This window comes from Phalacrocorax carbo, chromosome 13 (genome assembly GCF_963921805.1).
Source record: "Phalacrocorax carbo chromosome 13, bPhaCar2.1, whole genome shotgun sequence".
Taxonomy (NCBI): domain Eukaryota; kingdom Metazoa; phylum Chordata; class Aves; order Suliformes; family Phalacrocoracidae; genus Phalacrocorax; species Phalacrocorax carbo.
Genome location: NC_087525.1, coordinates 5,203,928 through 5,224,240, shown reverse-complemented (window position 1 = coordinate 5,224,240; position 20,313 = coordinate 5,203,928). Strand labels below are relative to the sequence as shown.

Below are 20,313 nucleotides of genomic sequence, written 5' to 3'. Positions count from 1 at the left end.
CCCTTTTCTCAAGGGCTCAGGAACCCTAAAGAGGGGGGTGTCTGCTAGTAAAGCTGCCTCAGACAAGGCAACGGCTCTTCTGTCCTTCAAGAATGCGTCAGGACAGGCTGATGATGCACATTTGCTCATCCCTTTGCCAGCAGAACTGAGGCAAGGAAGGCTGCCGAGGTTTATAGTCAGGGCGATGCGCATAAAACCAAAGTATCATTTATTCAGTCAGCTTTGGCCCTCCCTAGCAGTGAGCTGCCTGAAAGACCACCACAGCTTTCTCAAGTGTATTCTTACCTAAAACAATAATCTCTGTGAACAATTCTTAGTCTCCAGCTTGTTTAGACAGTGCAGACTATAAAACCTGAGCCATTTCAGGAGGATATAGTGCACATTGTACCCTGTCTTCCCTTACCTGAGCCATCAGATCGAGTTTACAGGACAAACAGGGATAACTCCAAATCAGAAATTCACTTTCTATTAGTACTGTTGGCAACATCTGTGGGGCAGTCCTGTCTGCAACCTTTGCTGGAAGCCAACCTGCACAGGACAAATGCTACACAGCAAAAAATTCAGTCCCCACAAACATGCCTGTCCTTTGCAACGCTTGCCCAGCTTGTCACAAAATCAAAGACCGCGGCAATACTCTATCAGAAAAAAGGAGTCGCTTTAGGGAGTCGGAAGACTATGAATGGTGACAGACAAACTGCTTCATCACTTTGTGCTCAGGGTGTTTTCCAGGCTGGCTTGTGCACCCTGGCATACAGCAGCTGTTTGGATAAAGGGTATGGAAGAGAACAGGGATAAAAGGTACAGGAAAGGCTTTTGAAATTAATTCAACAGTTTCAAGAGCAAACACTCTTTGCTACAACTTCCCTTTCAAGACAACAGTCATCTTTTTCTTGCCCAGAATTTCCCTTGCAAATCCTTCCAAGCTCTTTTTTCTCCCTCGCTGCTTTGAGCTGAGCTCCAGACCCCTCTTTTGCTCTCTCCCAAGCAGCGAGCGGGTCACCTGCCTGCCTTCCCCTTGGCATCAGCCTGCTCTGCCCGGCAGTGCCAGCTGGGCAGCGCCGTGGTGCCGAGCTCTCTCCACCTCACCTGGTCAGTCACTCACCAGCTCATTTGTTTCAGATTGGACCAGACAATACCTGCTGCACAGTACCTCTCCCTGTACGGCTGCCTCCCTGCCTCCCGAAAGCATCCCCCCTCCCCGAGGAAGGCGGGGGGGACCACGCACACGTCCCCATCCCCAGAGACGGCAAGCCACCCAGGTGACAAATGCACGCTTGGCCAAGAGGGAAAGGGAGAGCAGAGAGGAGGCAGATTTGCAGGCTCTGATCCCAGGCACCTGACCCCCTCCTCTCCCTCGTTATGGATGAGGTAAATTAGCTGTGACACTCATTAGCTGCAGCTCCTAATTAGTGAAAATTAATATTGGTTTTGATAGAAGTGTTGGCTGAAGCTCTCCCAGGCAAAGGCATTATTGACCTTGTTATCCCGTTTAATAGCAAGTTACATCACAGAAACCACATTTCGTGGAGTCGACAGATTGCAGCCGCCTCCCACCCTCCGCAGCTCCCTTCCCTGCCGCTCAGGGAGACGGCCCCAGCCCCTGCCAGAGCACCCGCAGCCCCACTGGCGCCTGCGCCCATCCCTGGCACCATCCCAAGCCCCCTCCCCAGCAGCAGCTGTTTCCCACGACCAGCGTTCTTTCCACTGTAAGGCAACAGGGGCTTGAGTAACTTTCTCCTTTTGGCCATGCAATGGTAAATGGTGCAAACCCATACCCGGCTTTTAGGGCCATAATAATCTCTCTCTGGAACAGCGCCAGCCATTCCTCCCTGCCCATTGATATTGCTCCTCCCGACCGGCCGTTGAGAGAGATGGTGCCTATCCCTCCATGTTCCATCCCATTACGCTCCCCAGTGGCCCAAGTAACTCCGGACTCACCCGAGGGCTTGCTTGCCATCACCTCTACTCACAGTTCAAAATAGTAAATAAATGAGAATAGCTGCAATGCAATGGCAATTACCATTTAAAAAGGAAAGAAATAGGAGCAGCATCCCTTGACCTCAGGGTTCCCTGCCCTTGGAGCCTGGGAATCTGAAGGTGGCTAATCAGCAAAGTAACAGACACCACTAAACAAAAGGAAAACATTTGTTAGCAAAGCTATGTATTTAAAAAAAAAACCAACCCTAAACTGTATTATTCACACATTAATAATAATAAAGATGTCAAACTGTCAGATAAGAAGTTAATCTCATTCAGAGCACAATTAAAGATGCCATTATCCAACCACCTGGGGCCACTTCCACTTTTACAACGCAGTGGGTTTAACAGATAGCAGGGATGAGACTCCAACTGGTGAAGCGGCCAACCCCCTTGTCACCACCCCCCACAACCCCGCCGGCACCCTCCAGCCAGGGCAGCCAAATGCCGATGTTGTTTCTTGCTAAAAAGATGCTGCACGGCGATCAGAAGTTTCGGGGTGGTTTGTTGTTGGGTTTGGGGGGGGAGCAGTCCTCCACTTCCAGGGCCAATGTCCCAGGGAAATGGGGTGCTGCCTAGGCAGCCCAAGGCCTCAGACCGTCCCTCCGCCCTCCTGCACGATGCCATGGCACAGCACGAAGGACGCAGGCTACACAACGGGCAAATCAGAACCAAACTAGCTGCAGCATCACTGGTGCCTGGGTGAGCTTATATTTTGGGAAGGGAACCATCAGAATATTGGAAAGCAGCATCCCCAACAGATTCCAGTGGATTTTACAGCAGGATGCCCACCAAGTGCATCACTTCCAGCTTTTGATATGAAATAACAAGCTCTTTGCAAGCAGCAGAGAGACCCTGAGCCTTTTTTTCCCCCCAGACTGCGGCTGCTGTTTAGGAAGCTGAGGCTAGAAAAGCTGGGTATTTGCTGCTGAACGCAAAGCCACAACCATCAAAATCTAGCCTTTATAGAAGGACCTCTAGAAGAGGGGAAATTTTGGAGAAAATCCTCTCCTGATCATCCTAGGACAGAGTCATTGGTCTGAAATCAGTGAGGACAATGGAGAGGCAGTGATTTATGCTCCGGACTTAATGGCAGCCTTCAGTCTCTCATTGCACACTGGAAATTCAATTGGTAACCTGGCAAGGTAGGAGGGCAAAGCTGCTGCAAAGGTTTTGCCCACAGACAGGAATTGCAAAGAATTACCAAAGACATCTCTGGCCACGCCAGCCCATGCACTGCCCCGGTACTGCCAAAAGGATGCAAAGTCCGAGAGTGGCATCTGACATGGTGTGTAAGGAAACATCTTACAAAAAATGCCCCAGTTCCCCTTGAGTCCAGGGACTTTTGTACCATTTTGTGGAGAAAGTCCAGCAAGAGCATTCAGACACTAACTGCTATTTATTCTGCAGGCCAAAGCAGCCTTCCCCATGTCCATGTAGCCCTCAAAACATGTGGCTCCCATACACGTGTCCAGCCTGGCATCATAGGCCAGGTTTCTGTAATATTTAACGCCACACGTGTGCTACTGCCATGCTTTTTCAGTCCTGGATAAGAAGCCACTATTTTAGATTTAGCCATAAAGGACAAGGTTAAAAAAATAGCCAAGGGCTGCCATGAAAGCAGCAAATTATTCTCAAGCTCTAATAATTGCATTCAAGACTCTGCTACACGTGTCCCATATGAGGCTCTGTGCTTTGCGCTACGGGCTGGGCTGTTTCCCTCCCTCCCGTGACAGGGTGGGGTAAGACAGAGCAGAAGCGAGGCTGGAGCCAGAGCCCACTTCCCCCGTCCCCCCACGCAGCAGGATCCCAAAGCGAGGCACAGTGGGGTCCCTGAAAAACAGAGGTGCTGCTTTATTGTAGCCCTTGGTGCAAAGGGCAAGACTGGAAACGGAGACATGAAATTACACAGCCAGCTAATGACCTACTCAGCCCGACAATTCCCAAGCTGATGGCATGTTTTTGAGTGAAATTGAAAGAATCCAGATTTTTCTTAAAGAAAAAAGGTAAATCAATAAATTTTATTTAAAATGCTCCCTCTCCACACCTTGCAAGCTTGCTCTGCAACAGGACCAGAATATGTTGTCTCTTCTTCCTCAAAATAGGAAACAAGCAGTGTGTGAAGTGAAAGAAAAAAAAATACCCTCAGAAACAAGCTGCTTGTTTAAAATCTGGGGAGGCAACCGCCTTCCCCCTGCTCCTAGGAGACGCCTTTTCTACCTGCCATCTACCCGAAAACGGCCGCAAAGCATCCCGGCACCAGCGGGGCTCACCCTCCTCTGTCCCTTGCTGTCAGAGTGGCATAAACATGACGGTTCCTGCCAATTGTTATGATTTTTGTGAGAGCATCCTGCTGCAGCATGATGATACCGGCTTGGGAATTTTCTTTTTTCCCCTTGCCCTCTCCATACGGAGCCCTAATTTATGACTATTTCCCCAACCCCACCGAAGTACGTGGGTAACGGCTTGTGGCTGATGGGCTTTCTGCAACCTGCCACTCCCAGCTCTGTACCCGATGGGGCTGCAGGCAGCGTCCCAGGGACCGCAACAGTTTTTCCAAGGCAAAAAACAACTTGCAGAAGCCAGGTAGATATTTTTTTTTTTTCCACCTTTTCCTAGCAGCATAATGGAAAGCTGCTTTGGGGATGGTGGAAGGATGGTGCTTTCTGCGTGGTCCCTTTCACTTACCTGCCTTACCCTCCCACTGCGCCAAGTTTTACACCATTTTGTACAGAAATATTGTTTTACCTGGTAGGATGTGTTTAATCTGATGCGGCTGTCATATGGCAAAAGGTGCATTTCAAGAGTCAAGGTTTTCCGCAGTGCTGTTACTTATTTTATAGTCTTCTGCCACATCTATTTCTTCCCCTCTATTTCCCAAAATCGTTAGTAACAACCATTAATCTCTGCCTGTGAGAATCTCCTCTCTTCTCCCCACACCCTGAATTGTTAGTCTCCCTCGGACTTTCTTCAAGTCTTTTTGCCCTCCTGTTTTCAAATTAACTGCTTGAAACGAAGCTACGTTCCATAATACCTCTTGCTTCAAACCTCGTAATCAATTAGAAAGAAAAAAAAGAGAGGTTCCTCCGTATTCAGGTACCAAATCACCCTCCTAATTGGGCACATGCAGAAAGACAGCCTACGCGATACAGTACCGGAGCCTCAACAGAGCAGGCATTTGACAAACCCATGCAGATGAATGGAATAAAATTGAGTTACTAACCATTAAGTGTCAAGTGTTTGAAATCTTTCCCCCTCGTGTAAAGAGCAATATTAATAAATCTTCAAGAGAGGGAGCACACAGAGCTTATTCACTCTTCTGACCACCACTGCGAATTGAACAGATGCTTTCACTGAGTTGTCCAACAACGCTGTCTCCGGCTCCCCCCGCACCCGCCCCAAGTAGTTACAGTTAATTCAAAAGCCATCAATGCACGGGAGCAGTTTGACAGGAGGAACCAATTTATTAACTCCCCCTGCCAATCAAGCACACGAAGCCATTCAAAGCCAGAAAGGTGCATTAGCACAAGGCAGCGATCAATCGGTTTAAAAGCCAGGAGATGAGCGGAGGATGGACTCATGCGACAGCACCAAGGTGGCCACCCCGCGCGTCCCATGGTCCCCAACAAGCCCCCAACAGGGGATGCTCGCCAGGATAACGGCAGTGTTCTGCCTAGGCATTCCCCAACCGTCAGAGTTGTTTTCCACAGTCTTGGCGCCACGGCACGTACGCTTCCAGAAGGGTTCTCTTCTACCTGCTTATTTTCATATAGGAATGCAGTGGTTTTCCATAATGAGGACTAGCTAAGTACATTCTCATGTTTTAATTGCTCAGATGATTTTGAGGCAGGTGAAGAAACCTTTTTTACCTTTTTGTTGATTTTGTTTGTTTTTTGGTTTTTTTTTAATGATTTCTTTTACAAAACTGAACACCAGGAAGCAACAACTGCAAACCGGTGTGGGGAGGGAATAGCTTGATTTTTTATTTTAAAGGCAAAGTTATACTTCCATGGTGACCAATTATAGAAAGTTTTAATTAAAAGATTAATTTTTCACAAGGCTAGAAGTCTGAAAATCGCGTCAAAAGAGTCATTGAGGCTATCGTGGGATACCTTTTGCAGCAGCAAAAAGGAAAGCGCCTCAAACTGTTTCCCCACCTCAGGCAGCTGCCTTCAGAGCTGGATGCGTGCCTCTGCAGCATTTCATCGACAAACTTCGAACCGTGCAAGCGGCTGGATGCCAGCCCATCTCAAAACCATCTATTCCCAGCACCCTCCACTCGACGCACCTGCCGCTTCACCGCGGCCCCAGGCTAGATGGCAAAGCACACCGAGATGCCAAGCGTAACGCGTAGCGCTCCATCGCAGCACGAACCTTGCCTGCGCGTTGTGTAACGCAGGGGAATCTCCCGGCCTCCTCTCACGTGTTCTCGCTTTGCTCCTCAGTCAAGAAAATTAGCCAAATTGTGGTGAAGCAGGCCCAGGTTGCAGAGATCTCGCATGAAAACGTTGTGTGCAAACATAGAAGTAGGGGGCAATGGGGTGTACTTTTTCTTCTTCTTTTTTAAGCTTACACAACCCAAATATATCAAGTTCCTGATCAGGCAAAATGCACAAGCATGTTTATCACTGTTTGCAACCGCCGCTTTTTTTTTTTCTCAGAAGTCCCATTGATAGACTCAAAGTGAAAACACAGCTCGCCTTCCCCACCAAAAATAAAAATTATGAGTGTACGCATATGCAAGTATTTCCCTGCAGTATAAGGAAATACTCTTGGCCCATAACACATTCCCTTAGAACATTTATTCCTCCACAAAGATATATATATGTATTGCTCCTAATTTGAATATATACACATACACACACACTTTTCCCCCTGCCCTGTGTTTTTTGCTTTACCAAACTTGATTCACATTGTTATCCCTGCTCTACATCAGGTTCTTCACCCCTGCTAATGCCTCTAACCAGCCACAAAGGCCTGATTTAACTGAGCTGGGGTGGTATGGACATCCACGCCTGGACACTCCAGAGTAACAGAGTGCTCTGCTGAGCACAGCCCAAGAGCCAGCAAGAAGCCAGCCCACAAACGAAGCTCCCACAGACAGTGCTGTACAGATAATTAATGCTACTAAAGTAATCTCAGACATAAAAACCACCCCAGGCCTCATTACCACAAACACACATCTTTGTTTCTTTGGGAAGGACTTGGCCCACGTGCGGGGGTTCACACGCCCGAAGGTGGAAGGTGGCCAGATCAAACCTTCACATGGTTTGATGAGGCGGTTACCAAAAGCAAGGTTACCCTGACATGTTAATTAGCCCATATTGCAAATACACTTTCTTCCCTCTCTCTTTCTCTCCCTTAAACGTAAGCATTAACCTTATTGCCTATTAGCAAAGCAGATATGAAAATTTAAGTGATTGATGAAGTGATTAATTTAATGACACAGAGTTAAGGGTTGGGGGGGAGCATTTTTTTTTTCTTTAAGTTTCCTGATGTTGGGAATAACTAATTTTCTAGCCTTAAGTTTTCATTAATGATGCTGTACTTTGTACAGCTCAACAGGTAATTTCATCAACGGGCCTTCTAAAGACAAGTGACAGAAGGACTCGTGTTACGAGAACTGAAATCCCCTTCTTAAAATACGCCTCGAATACTGTTGTTCGTTAGGGTCGTTACCACACTTAAACAAGGCTGTCCTTTGCAGGGCACTCAAGAAGCCTGCAAATCCAGTTTTAAACAGCGAATAACCATTGGATGATAATATTGCTTTCAATTAATACTGAAAATGGAGGTGATGTTCCTATAGCCATCCTTTCTAAAGGAGAATATTCACACCCGCTCTCAGTGATGCTTATAATAAAACTTGCAATGCAGATTTCCTATTTAAAAATATCTCGAGATCTCTTGCAGTCAGAGACTAGCATCTTCCTCTGGAATTATCCTTTCTAAAAGGCCAAATCAATTCTGCTCGCTGCACACACACAAGCACCCCGCTGGGGTGACGGACACATACATCCTCGCACTGTCAGCTGAAGGGGCGCGTGGGTTCCAGCCTCTGTACGGAAAACAGGCTGCAAGTACCTGCTGTAACACCAGCCCCAAACCCCGACACCACGCGGAGCAACGGCCATGTAAAATAGCTGGGCTTCGCGTGCCTGCCAGGGACACGCAGCCTTTTTGCTGGTTGCTGCTGGTAGCACCATACTCCGGTCAGTTGAGGGGTTGGTTTTAAAAGCAGAAAAAGCAATGTTTCCCCAGACCCTACACTAAAGGTAGCAAACTAGTTCTGGCCCTGGGAAGATGAGTTGTTCCCCTCTCATCCTTTTCTGAATGGGATGGATAACCTCAGGGGGGCCAGCTCAGAGCAGCACCAGCTGGAAAGCCTATGGGAAACATCCCAGGCTGGACCCCAGCCCACATTTAACCCCTGCTGGTTACAGCAGCATAGCTTCACCGTCAGCTGAAGCTGATCTGAGGCAACACCACAGCGAAGGGATAGCCTGCCCCTGCCCTCCTGCACCATCTTGACCCCTATGACTTGATATATCCACCTGATGTTGCAGCTCTACCATCAGCTAGGCCTAAATTTTGGTCTAGCTGAAAAACTAGCTTTACAGACTAGAAGAAAAAATAAAAATCCTTAAACAAACAGATGCTAGCTGTACCCTAAACATGTAGTAGTGGTGTAACTGGGATGGGGAAAGGTCCTGGGGCTGTTGCACCCATCTTCCTTCACCTGCACATTCCCACCTTGCCTTTCTGAAAAGGTATTAGCTTTTCTTTGGAGCACTTTTGGAGCTGTTTCAGCAAACTAACACGTGGACACAAAAACACAGGGATAGTTTTCCTGCTAACTTGGCAGGCGTGACCAGCTCAGCACAGCCCTGGCTGCAGGGAGAGCAGTAGCACACGGCTGGAACGGGTGAAGCTGGATGGAGGCTTAACCACTGCACAATAACCTTGGATGGAGCACCTCTAAAGGGAAGGCAGGTGGTATCTTTAAGGCACAGAGGCCCTTCCCCACAAATTCAGCCGCGTATGCAGTCACAGGAAGGAAGAGCCTGGCAGCATTGGCTTGAAGAGGGCACGGCCGCTGCTTTAACACACGTCTCTTACAAACAAGCAGGCTTTCCCAAGCTCTCCATCCACTCTACTACCAGAGCCACCACATTTTCCAAAAGCATCCTCCAGCTTGCCAAGTTTTGCAAGAAGCCAGCCTACCTTGTGTCACTCAAAGGTCCTTGCGCTGCCCAGGGCTCCCAATGCACCCCGTGCTGCCTTGCTGCTTTCAGGGACTTAACCCCAAGCTTTAAAGCTATCCTCTGGCTCTTCCGAGTCACACTTCCTTAGTACCCAGTTAGCACCTCATTAACAGTATGCCCACAATGCTTTCTGGTCTTGCAGCCCTGACTTTTAACCCCGTGGTGAGCAGAGATTAATTTAATTTTCTCTTTTTAGCTTTAGTACTTAATTTTGAGCAAGGGGGATACGAGAGCAGGTACGCTAGGGCAGCCCCTGTGCAGCAGGAGCTGCATGCCCCTGCAAGTGAGGAGGGATGCCAGGAGACAATGGGAAGAGAGTTCTGTGCTCAAACGCCCACGGGTCCCCCCTCCAAAGCTGTCCCCAACAGATGGCCCACAAGCCTCATGCATGGATATCTGGCCCAGACAGCTCTGAAACAATTTAATCAGTCCAGAAGTATGCAGAGACCAGAGAGCCAGCCCTCTTTTTCCTTCCAGTGATGCATTAGGCGAGTGCCATCATGGAGGAGCCCTGCCACCGCAGATGCCCACAGCCGTGGGATCAAACAAGCAGGCAGGATTTAGCCGAGACAGCCCGTGCGCAATCACACACAGATAACCATATCTTCAGCAGCAGCTTGAATGGCCCAGCACCCCTGGGGACCTTACCCGGGTGCCAAAGCATCTGGCTGGACCAGAGCACTGCAGCGGCAGAAGAGATGATTGCCTTAGAAATTACAGATGCAGTGCAGGGAGGATGGCAGCCTTCCCTGCCTGGAGAAAAGCCCTCTGGCCTGGTCTTCGCCTAGGATGGATAATCAAGTCAAGCCATCCACAAATATCAGAGGGACATGCTGCCTCAGGCCCACGTGCGGAGTTACCAGTGCGCACCCTGCCACTGCCTGCTAAACACTGAGTTCCTCTTCCAGTCCTCTTGCAAAGTAACTCTCCACCCCAGAAGGCCCTGGAAGGCAAGTGGTGATAACACACCAACCTAATTACTTTAATCACCACCAGCCTACAAAGTACACCTACTCTGTAGCGGTGTTCTGCTATCTCTGGCCCCTCTCAGGCTGCAACAACTTGGGGTACACAGCAAGAACCCCACTCCATGGGAAAGGTCCACTATGGCCCATTTTGGTGAAGTAGGTCTCAAAGACCAAAGTTCAGCTCTGCCCCTCAGAACTTGGTAGAGAAACATCCATATGCTTCTAAGCCCCTTAGCTGTTGTGGGTTTCCCTGGGAGAAAAAGAAAAAAAAAAATAAGCTTTCCTCTCAAATTCCTGTTGCCTTCTCCTGTGAGCAGAGGAGGTGGTCTGCTCAACATAGCCCACCCTAGAAGGGCTCCAGCTTGCCCTGGGAAAGAGTAATCAGAGTTCCCCACTGCAGAAAGTCAAACCACACCATCATAAACTTGTCAGGCCACAAAGCTCTCCTACTGAGAGCCACGAGCCAGACTGGGATCCTCAAACGTCCAACAGCACAGCCAACAGACAGCCGGGTACCCGGAGCAAGGCTGCTTCCACATGCATGCTCCCCGGCGGAATTCATGACTCTGGCAATGCCACCAAGAGATTTGGGTGTCTCCAGCAATCACCCTCTCTTCTACTGTATTTAGCTGAAATTCCTGCACCAGTGTTTGGAAGTCACCATCTGCAAGACCGCAGACGAGCGGGGCTTTTTGTAAGCTCACAAAGGCATACCCACCCTGTTCCCAAAACATGATGTATTTACGGTGCATTTACCAGCTCAGCAAAAGTTGCTCATAGCAAAGGGGGGCAGAAGCACATAAAACTCCCTGTCAATCATCCATCTTTCTGAGTATGGCAAACCTAGGGGATGGAGAGCACAGCCCACGCCTCCTGGGGGAGGCATACAGCTGACGGGAAGGAGCAAGGGGGCTTTGAGCACAAAGCACAGCCCTGTACCTTACATACACACACTCTTATGCTTTCAAGCCCCCCTCTGCCTCCTTTCCTGTGCCCATCTCCACCTCCTCACAAGCGCTGTCCTCATCAAACCCCAGCCACCCATCACTCCACATCATGGTGGCACCAAGCTACCGAGTCAGGGAGCACGCAGGCCTTTGCCCAAAAACCCCGCTCCCAGCCAGGCTCTGCGTGCTGAGCCAGCACCGCTCGGGGTGTCACTTGCTAGCAGCCCTGACCATCAGGCTCGCCGAGTTAGCGCTTCTCCTTGGCCCCACACTGTCATGGGTTAACAAGCAGGAGGAGATGCTGAGGCAGCCGACTTTGGGGGACCTGGGGCCGAGCATCCCGCCAGGCACTGGAGGCACCCCAGCGGTACTCACAGGAGAGCATCCCTGCAGGGCGGATAGCCGAGAGCCTCAGCTGCACAATCTCCTGCCCAGAAATAGCTAAGGGAATCAAATAACAGGCAGCCTTAGCAGAAGCCCTGGAGCAGACCAGCCTTCATGGGTGCCTTTCCCACCTCTGCGCCCTTCACTGGCATCTACTCACACCCACATTGCCCAGGGGGTTGTCAAGCCTTGTAACGAAATCCTGGTGGGTGTCCCCCCCCATCATGCACCGCTCAACCTCAGCAGGCTTTACAAGGGAGATCAGTCCTCCAAATTTAGTCCCCTCTCCCAGTTCTGAGCAGGACCAAGCTCTGATGGGGAGAAGGGACATGTTATCCCCAGACTACCCGGGCAACCTTGCCCCTGACACACCATGGCCTGGGAGCAAAGCCAAGCGTGTGCCATCAGCTCGGCTGCAACAATTAAAGCGTTTCCCCCTATTTTAAAAAAAGACAACATTATTCCAGTGATACTAAAATGTTATCGCTAGGATGAAGTAGAATTACGCTTGTGTGAATGGCCTCTTTTGTCATGCATTTTGCAAGGCGTTGAGGCATGAAAGCTTTCAGAGAAACTCGGGTGAATCCAAGCTAGGTGGTTATAAGGCTAGTTGCAGACCTGACATGATGGATCATCTTCATTTTCCCATTCCTGTCTGGCATACAGCAAATCCATTTGCTGGGCAATTAGACTCCAGTCATTACATTATGCTAAGATTACACTCCTTTTGCAGCAGGGGGTACCCCAACAAAGAGAAACCAAGAGCACCAAGCCTGTCCATCCCCACTTGCTGACAAATCCAGGGCTACAGGTAACCCCACCTGCAGCAAAGCCGCTTCTCCAGCATGCTGGTGAGCATCACACCTTGCCAGAGAACTCCAGCAACTCACCCAGCATCAATATCCACACCATTTTCCCTTAGCCACAGTCCTCTAAAAGCTTTGGAATAAAATGAAATGGCCCTTGGAATGATTTTGCTTAAGGCAGTGAGCAGCACGATAAAGACAGACGGTCCCTCTCCTGCAAACTCTTCTTCTAAGGGCCGTTAACCAGCCAGCACTTCTGCTTTCAGAGTAACACACACCATCATCCAGCTAACAGCAGCTGACAAGGGCTCTCCTGGTGTCCCATCTCACCTGTACCACCATGGCCCAAACAGCCATCATCCTTCCTCCTCCTCTCCAGGCATCTCCCCCCGCCCTTCTTCTGCAAGTTTATTCCCTGGCCCCTTCAATCGCTTTCACCTCAAGCTCACATCTCTCATTCCCCAGGCTCCCCCTCCACGCGTGCGTGTGTGTGTTCCATTACTTCTGGGTGAAATAACCGACTAGAGGGTCAGTCCACCTGAAAATTGCTCTCCCTGGACCTAAATGAAACAGATGGGCATTGATGATGTTTTGGGAGAAATTAATCAGCCTGGACCCGCAGCATCACCAGCAGCTCCCTCGGCCCGATCTCGCCTAATGAATTCTGAGCTCTCAGTCTTAATAGCTCCTGACAAGACTAATTTACTCTTGTAAGTGATTAGAGAGGGAATGATCTCTTAATTGTTGCTTAAGATGCCTTTCGGCACGGCAGGCAGCAAGCAGGGACCGCTCAGTTTGGGGCTAGGTAAGGCTGTCCCCAGGGACGCCATAGGGAGGCGAGGAGGGGTCTGCACGGGGCCGTCCACGCAATGCCATGACGATGGGCACTTCTAACAGACCCCCAAAAAGAAGCCGTGTTTTTTTTCTAGGTAAGAGGCACCACATACAGTTCTGCTACTTACACCCCAGTCAGGATATAAGAAAGGTGTTTCCAGATTACATCTTTTTATTTTTTTTTTCTAAAGTTAATAAGCTGAACTCCAAAAATATCTACTGACAGCAGAAAACACAAACGCTGTTTGTCAACACTTTCCAGGCTGACATTTCCCTCTAGTGCATCTGAAAACAAAATCCCAGGGTGCCAATATTCTTAAGAGTGAATTTGATTTCTGTACAGTGTAACACAAAGTTTAAAAAAAATAAAATTCAACCCCCAATGTAATTCCAAGCACAATTTTACTTGTACAATATCTCACTGGAAAAGCAGACTGTCAGAAATCTTCCCCCATTTTCTGCCAAAATAGAAGTTCAGACTAATTCCCATAAGGTATTTCAAGCTCAAGTACTTCAAGAACTGCGTACTCTGCGAGGAAGCGTTTCCATTAAGCGGTTCCCAACCAGCTCTCACTCCTGCTATTGCACAGCTGCTTCCTTCCCTGGGACTTCCAGGGCACATTCAGCACGAAGTGTATTTGCAGGGACACCAGCAACCAAGGGGCAGGGAGCATACAGACAAGCAAAGCAAAGCAGCCGGGTGTAAACTGATCTGTAAGGGGTGGGCTTGCTGAAGGCGGCTGTGAAAAACGACACGGACACAAGTCATCGGGGGGTGGGGGGGTGGAAGGAATTTGAGAAAATATTACAGTGAAGTCAGGTCCTTCCCTTTCCTTACGTTGTTCACAGCTTGCCTTCTGCAGTGCTGTGAGTAAAGGCACCCAAGCAGCAGTTTTCAATATTATTTTCCATTGCAAATAAACCTGAGCATCACCGCAAGACAAAACCCCCCAGGCAGACGTCTACGGCTCCAGCAAGCCTTCTCCTGAGGACGCGTCTCTGCAGAGCTCACCGACTACCCAGGAGCTTCCACACCGTCTATCCAAAACTCGCCACCAAGACTCCACGTCCTGCCCCCTTGCTCAGACACCACCCCAAACCCCACAGGCGAGATACCGTGGGCTGCAAAAGATGCAACCAAGGGGACTCCCAAGAAGAGACAGAAGCCTCAGCTAGAAGCCCTGGTTGAGCTGAGCAGTGACTAGAGGAGACCTGTCCAGAGCCCTCCAACCCTTGACAGCTCCGGTGACCACTTAGGTGTGGGCAAGAGCACTTTAAGGAGGCTGCTGCTTGGGTTGCATGGTTGAATGTGGCAGTAGATGTGAGAAGGGGCCTCCATAGCCTCCATCCCAGCCGCCCTCCGCTCCCAATCGATTCCTCCCACATTAAAAGCCAGTCACGAGCCCTGATTGAAAAGCACAAGTTTAATGGACTGAGAGTCTGGAAAGAGGCTGAGAATGACCAGGTCGATTTCTGCATTTACTAAAACCCAATCCCTACCTAAATAAAGAAAAATAAGCTACATCTGTCAGCAAAAAGAAAAGCATTTCTTTAATCCTTTTCCATCAGCGGGTTGGCAGCATTGGACCCCCAACCCACAGGCATGCCCCACTTACCCACAGGCGTATCCTCATTAATCAGGAGATAGGTGTCAAAGAAGTAGTTTATGAAGTACGGCAGCCGATTGCCCCGACCTGGGAACAGGACAAAAGCAAGGCGTTATTTCCCTGGCACGTCACACATGGACCAGCACAGCTAGGAGAGGGTCAGGGCACAGAGAGATGCACGCTTGCTGCTTGGCATCGTGATGGAGAGGGGTACCCCCAAGATGAGGGCTAACAGGGGGACAGAAAGCATCGCGAGGTCCCCCTTAGAAGCTGCTTGGAGAGCCGCTTCCCTCCACTGGCCTTTGTTTTTTTTAGTATTTTCTTTTGCAGGGTGGAAGCAGAGGGGAAGGGGCAAGCCAACAGCTCAGGGACAAGGAATATCAATTATTGTTTTAACGCATGATTAATATCACTTTGTTCCCACGGTTGAGAGCCTTTCACCTTGTCAGCCATCCCAGCAAAACCTGGTGTACCTCCCTTCTCCCATCACCTGATCGCTTTTCCCTCTAATTGCCTCCTTTCACCTTTAATAACCAGGCTCACTTCTTTCTGCTCACTTGTTTTAGAGCTGGAAGCTTGCGAGCCTGCCCCCAGACCACAGCACCCCACGCTGCAGCCTCGTTAGGTGACAGAGTCAAGTTCAGAGCACGTAGGAGAATGACGACTGCAGCCTGAACCAGGGGAAAAGTCAACCAGGAAAGATTTAACATTCAAGGGACGCAGGAAGAGAGGTATCAGGAGAGAAATACAGTGATTTTCCACAAAAGTTTAGTGTTGACCAGGCTGCATTTGAGGGATGGGTTTCCCTCGATACGCAGCCGGAGCCAGCCAAGCCTGCAGGCTTTAAGAAATGGAGTTCAGCTACCAGCCATCAAAACCAGGGCTGAGCTTGGGGAAGTGGTGTGGCCAAAATAGTTCACACCCATCAATGGGGAGTCCTAGGAACCAGTCCCAGGAGAGGAAGAGGCAGGACCAGGGTCCAAAGCACAGCCCCTTCTCAAGGAGACTTGCTGGAAGTGATAAGGCATCGCTTCCCAGCTGTGACACCCCATAACTGCCTTTGGTTTGAGCTAAGGCAAAAACCAAGATGGTGCAAGTATAGAAAACTGCCAGCAAAGCGGCAGCGATACCCCCTTGCAAAGCCCCGCCACACCAGATGCAGCCAGGCTCCTTTCAACACAGCCATTACAGAGCATCACCTCCATCATTACCCCAGCCATGCTGCAACAGCAAAGACGTTGCTTCAGGCAAAGCCATAACAAACCCCAGATGAGATTAGGTGTCCAGATTTCCCTCCTGACCATACTACGCTTTGCCACCACCCTCATGCCCTGCACTTCAGCATCCCACCTTAAGAATGAACCAGAAGATGATGTTTCAGCATCCTCTTCACCTACCCAAGCTCCCAACTGAGGGAGATTTTCCTGAGACCCTTCAGGTGCAGGTCCCAGCTGTGCTCATGCACAAGCCTGCTTAGCACCCATGGGAAACCCTCTTAGGGGGAGAAGGGGGCAACATGGGCACAGGATGGGGGGTTGGAGCCTGGGTGCTCCTCTGGAGCTCCCTCTGTAACAAGACAGGGGTTTTCAGCCCTGCCCTTTTTCCCGCTCGAGAAGCGGGAAAGCACTAGAGGCAGTGCTCTTGCAAAGGCACGTTTAAATCTCAGCCTCTGGAGTACCTCGAAAGAAAGTTAGAACCACCCCGACAAAATGGGTTATTGAGAGCTAATGGCATCTCCAGAGGTTTCAAAGCACACTCGTAGCTGGCTGCCATGCCAGGCTTTGAAGGGGGCAGGTGAGGCTAAAACACACCAAGCAGCCCTTCCCGCAGGGGACTTGCTTCTGCAAACCCCTCTATTTCAACATATATTTATTAATATCACCAGTATACTAAAAATAAGTTGCATCTTCCAAATCCAGCTGCTTCAGGTGCTGGGAGGCATTCAAACCACCAGTCTGCAAGCACACAGGATCTGTGTGTTAAGAGGGGAGGGCGACTGGCACGTGAGAGCTGGGGAAAGCAGAAGGCGGCTCCAGAGGCAGGGCTCTGCTTTGGGCTGCAAATCCCAGGATAAAGACCAAGGCTGTCATCTCACTGCCGGACTGTCAGTGTTCAGAAGGGCAGTGTGTAATGGGAGAGGATGGAGAGAGCATCTGAATGCTACAAAAATGGAGGTCAAAAGATGCACACTATGATGAAAGGAAACCATCGCCCGAGAAATAAGAAAAAGGGATGCTGTGCCTCCAGCCACAGCCCCATCAGCCCTGTCCTCCTGGCCAGCCTCAACACTTGCATCCCAACCACAGCTCTTCCCTGCTCCCCCACAGCGCTGCTGAGGGCTGAATCCTTGGGGCACCTACAGGAACCCTCTCCCCAATTCAGATATGGCCGTAAGCTCTCACCCTCCAACCTGGATGCTGTCAAAAGGTGCCTAGGCAGTCTGTGCAACAGAAGTTTCCCACACACACGCCCTGCCACCTAGTCTAAGATGGCCAGAAGGTTTCCTTTCACATTTAATCCAGGACTGTCAGTGTTTTGTTGGCTTTGGGCATGCTGGTCCTTTCACAGAAATTAATTTGGTAATCACAGCCAGGCACCCCATACCCTAAAAGCGAGTTCACGCTTTCCCAAAGGCATCGCTGTGAATCAGCCGTCATCTGTGGCTTCATCTAATGGATCACCAGCTGGATTTTCCTTCTGCAAGACTGTTGCTATCACCCAGCTATACCCTGGGAATTACCATCCCTGTATCAACTCAACACAGCTCTTACCCATGGTCCCCCAGCAGGGTGCATGGCAGAAAACCATCACTTCCACCACACACTTGTAACCCTTTATTCCTCCTTCAAGTCCTACTAACAGGCTCCAGGGGATCACAGTCAACATTGTTTTGATACGCTGGGAGATTTTCTTCTCTGCATGTGTCTTCCACACCTGCTCCACATTATTCCTGTAAAACCTGATGCTTATTTGCCCTTCAGAGTCAATACTCATGTCCTTGGCCATCGCTAGTGCAAGAGCATGGCAATCATGGGGCTGTTCTAGCTGGCATCCCTCAGTCCCTCCTATCCTGGAGACAACGAAGGTCTCTGCCCATCTCTGGTGCAGCAGTAGCTGGGTAGGACTGTGCAGACTCCACTGCCACGCCAGAGCTAAGCCATCCTCTTCCAAACACACCAGGCCCACTCGTGCTGCACTTCTGCATCTGCCCTACCAAATTGCTTTGCCAGAAGTTTTGCAAGTCTTCCAGGAGAGGAGCTCCACCACCAACAGCCTCCAGGTCATTTGGTAGTGCATCCACACGCTTCCCCCAGTCCCAGACAGAAGCGTTGTGCCAGAGCCTGGTTATCAAGGGCAGGCACTCCTGGGGGAGATGACAACCAAGCCCTGGGCTGGGCAGGGTTTAGGAGAGAGGAGGCTTGCAGATCAGCAGTGTGTCAGCTCCAAATCCCCATTTCCCTGTGCTGCCTCTCCAAAGCTTTGCAGCTTGCTGTTGCCTATCCGCTATGTCCAGCCAGGCACCTGGAGCAGGGCCGTGCACACACCCGCTATGGGTGCTGCAACTGACTGCACAGGGAGGGTTGAAGGAGCAAGTCCCCAGCCAGGCAAGCGAAACCCATCATCCCACCTCCAATGGGATGGACTGGACCACTTGGGGCAAGTAATCTCTCCATGGGGCAAATTGTAGGAGGCTCAGACTGGGGCAAAGGACTTGCTGAGTTATGTTTTTTAATTATTTTTTTCTCCCCTTCCAGAGGGGTGACGGGGCAGTTAACTGGTGAGGCTATACTCGATCCAGTAAGACGCCAGAGGGAGATCGACTGTGCTTGTCAGTCACAGCTAATGTCATCCACTGACTGCTTAATCAGGCTGCCAATCTGGGCAAGCCATCTTGAAGCTTTAATAGGAGGAATGGAAAAAAAAGCGCCTTTATTCCAAAGGGCACAGTGCTATCAAATGGACGCACGCTCGCTCTTGTTTATCAGCAAGCGCCACACAGACACAAACCCCCCCCCCGGCCTCCATCTCCCCCCCAGCACCCGCGGGCTTTAGCCCATTCATGCAACAATCCCAATTTTCACGGGGCTTTGCTGTACGCTTGTGGTTCTTACGCATCCCAGGATATGCCAAAGCCCGGCCCAAGAGGCACATTTGCTGCACCAGAAGGCAGTTGTCCCACAAGCTCCCACCCGGCAGCCAGGCTGGACCCCACACGCCAGGGAAGACCAAGAGCATCATGCTGGTGGAGCAGAGCCCAGTGGTAGGAGGAAAGCAGACCGTGGAGGCTTTGCCTACCCAAAGCCCTGCCCTTCCCTCCAGCTGGAATTAGAAAAGAGGTTTTGCAGCTTGGAGAGGAGTTATTTCCCACACAGTATACATTAAAGTACAGATCAGGTAATAATTTTGCTGCTGAAAGCACAGGGAGAGCACTGCCAGTAATACCTCCCCTGTTGAACTGCTAACAAGCTTCTGGTTTGCATCTTTGCCTTGTGTCCGCTCCCTCAAATTTTCATGAGGTTTTATTTACATAAAATGACCTAACACCACATATATTGCCAGGTCCACCACCAGCTTTGACTTGGTGAACCCACACCTGGAGGTTGCCAAAGCCTTCCCACTGAGATACACCAGGAGCATCTACCACTGCTGGGTTCACCAGCACGTTCTCCTCCTCCTCCAAGCCTCTTTCCAGTTCCTCCCAGGAAGGCCATCTGATGCCACGTGTGCCCTTTTACCGACTGCAGGAAAAGCAGCTGCGCGGGGGCACAACGTGCCGGTCCCCAGGACCGCATGCGATGGACACGGGCGGTCTGCTTACCCATGCCTTCCCCACCGCCGCCGCCGCGCTGCTCTGCTTTTAGGTATTCGCCAGGAGATCACCAACACAGCAAATATTACCCTTGTACCTCGCAAACACGAGACCCGAGCAGGGATAGGCGTGGGGAGAGAAGAGCACGGCACTGGACAGACAGGTGACTTACCCAGAGACACCAGCTCCAGCAGCAAGAGGGGAAGCAGAAAGCTGCTGGCAGCAGCGCGACGCTTCATGGTTCCTGCCAAAGAAGAAAGGCAGCGTCAAGTCCAGTGCTTTAGGATATTACCTTGTCCCCCCAAAGCAGGCTCGGGGATGCAGCCCCTGTCCCAGCTTGCACCCCAGTGCCCCTAAGCCACACTGAGACACCCAGGAGACTAATATTTTGTTAACACTTGGCTTTTATACCAGGCACTTCACCTCAGGAGCGCTGCCACCAATTTCCTAGTTCACACAGCCCCAGCCGTCCACTTGGCGAGCGCCAAATCAGAACCAGAATTAACCTGGTGTAGGTGATGTGTTTTTTCTTTTCATTTTCCGAAGTCTATTTGCTCATCTCACGCGAGGGGATAAGCCACAGTGATGTCTGCAGCCAGGCCCAGAGCAGAAGCAGCCCCAGCTGAGACGAGCTGCGCTGGCGCTGAGCAGGATGCTGAGGGTAAGGGAAAGCCACGGCAACCCAGGCGCCACGCAGCAGTGAGCGACCAGCGCC

At 50.4% G+C, this 20,313-nt stretch overlaps 1 protein-coding gene across 2 annotated transcripts in view; it reads right to left on the bottom strand.

Annotated features, from left to right (window-relative positions):
• Nucleotides 1-19,839, bottom strand: part of CDH23 (cadherin related 23) — a 204,714-nt gene extending 184,875 nt beyond the window's left edge. For both annotated transcript variants that reach the window (XM_064464641.1, XM_064464642.1), the window contains exons 1-2: nt 19,771-19,839; nt 14,798-14,875 (exon numbers count right to left, since the gene is read on the bottom strand). In XM_064464641.1, coding sequence (XP_064320711.1) covers nt 14,798-14,875; nt 19,771-19,837 — 145 coding nt within the window. In that variant the 5' untranslated portion in view covers nt 19,838-19,839. The remainder of the gene's footprint in view (nt 1-14,797; nt 14,876-19,770) is intronic.
• Nucleotides 19,840-20,313: the final 474 nt, after the last annotated feature.